The 1,366-nt window shown below is 39.5% G+C and overlaps 1 protein-coding gene across 1 annotated transcript in view; it reads left to right on the top strand.

Annotated features, from left to right (window-relative positions):
- The first annotated feature begins 465 nt into the window (after nt 1–465).
- The window catches only part of crb2a (crumbs cell polarity complex component 2a), a 40,096-nt gene continuing 39,195 nt past the window's right edge, over nt 466–1,366 (top strand). Inside the window, exon 1 of the mRNA XM_065017257.1 lies at nt 466–702. Within this exon, the coding sequence (XP_064873329.1) occupies nt 636–702 (67 nt within the window). The 5' untranslated portion in view covers nt 466–635. The remainder of the gene's footprint in view (nt 703–1,366) is intronic.

The following is a 1,366-nucleotide window of genomic DNA, read 5'->3' as shown; positions in this document are numbered from 1 at the left end:
GCATGGTATTAGCCATGCAGACTCATGTATTTGGAGTGACCACTGACGAGGACTAGGTTGGAGTTCAATGATTTGGTATGTGGTATTTTGTTTCTCCAGTTAATTAGGAATTTGAATTGAATGTATGAAAGGGATGTTAGTTTTTTATGTTTTATTCTAAATGTAATGCCCAATGACTGAAAACTGTCAGGGACAGAAATTGCATTAACTGTGCCATCACGTTACACATTAAAGAATAAGCTTTAACACTGGTTATCATGACCAGTTGCAATTGATATCTCCTTCCAAGAATAGGGTTAAACCTCAGTAGCTATTCATAATGAGGAGGTGAGGTAAGAGGGATGTGCGAGAAGAATCCACCCCAAGTTTACTGATCCGTGCCTTGTTTTCCTGCCCCCTCCCTCTCCTACCGGTTGAATACACTCTCTCACTCTGACCAGGCTGTCTCGTCAGGCTAATGTTGCTCTCATTACCAACAACGCATGGGTAGTCAGTAGCATGCCAACAGCAGAGCAGGGCAACACCAAGAGACTCACTAAGTCTTCTAACTCCAGAATACCTAGACGGAGGCTATTAAAGTGAAAATATTTTATACTTTTTTTTGCTTCTTTAACTCCCAGGTCATTTGTTTCACCATGGAATTTGGGAAAATTAGTTTGAATCTCAAAACAGTGCTGTTGACCATGATGATGTTCAAATGGGGTAAGTCTCTCATTGCAAGTGATCGACATGACGCTACGGGACAGGGTGTGAATGTATCATAGTGCAAAAATGACATCCTGTAGCGCTTTCTTTAAAGTAGCAATATGCAGTTCAAACAATGACAAAGAAGTCTGAGGAATGAGACTGAAGAAATGTAGCCACTCAAAATCACAGACAAAACTGTCTGGATCCAGGGACTGAACATCCATGATATAAAAAGTATAGTCTTAACCATGTTGTGAGGCTATACAGTGTTCGTTTACATTTACATTGTTCACAAGCATTGGAGTAAAACAAGCTTATATTTTGGGTTCTAAAGGGGTACAACCGTTGAACTAAGCTCATGAGGCATTTATAAGTTATATTCTTTAAGAATCAATGGTTCTATATTATTAATTGAAAAGTACTTAAATGGAGGTAGCAATCACAGATTGCCTCTAAGATGGAGAAGGTTTTGAATGTGAAGGGAATGTATGGCAAGGGTGTAAGCCCTTACAGAGGAACAAGTGCGCCACTTGCCAGTTGTTGTGGGTGGCTTGTAATCTCCTTTCCTGAAAGCAACAGGTTGTGTGGAAAGATTATTGAAGGAAGCGAGTAAATATCTTAATGCCCCACAACACATTTCTGAAGTAATTTAAATCAGAAGCACCAACAGAAAAAGTTA

This window comes from Oncorhynchus nerka, linkage group LG4 (genome assembly GCF_034236695.1).
Source record: "Oncorhynchus nerka isolate Pitt River linkage group LG4, Oner_Uvic_2.0, whole genome shotgun sequence".
NCBI lineage: Eukaryota > Metazoa > Chordata > Actinopteri > Salmoniformes > Salmonidae > Oncorhynchus > Oncorhynchus nerka.
This window is presented reverse-complemented; position numbering and strand designations above follow the sequence as displayed.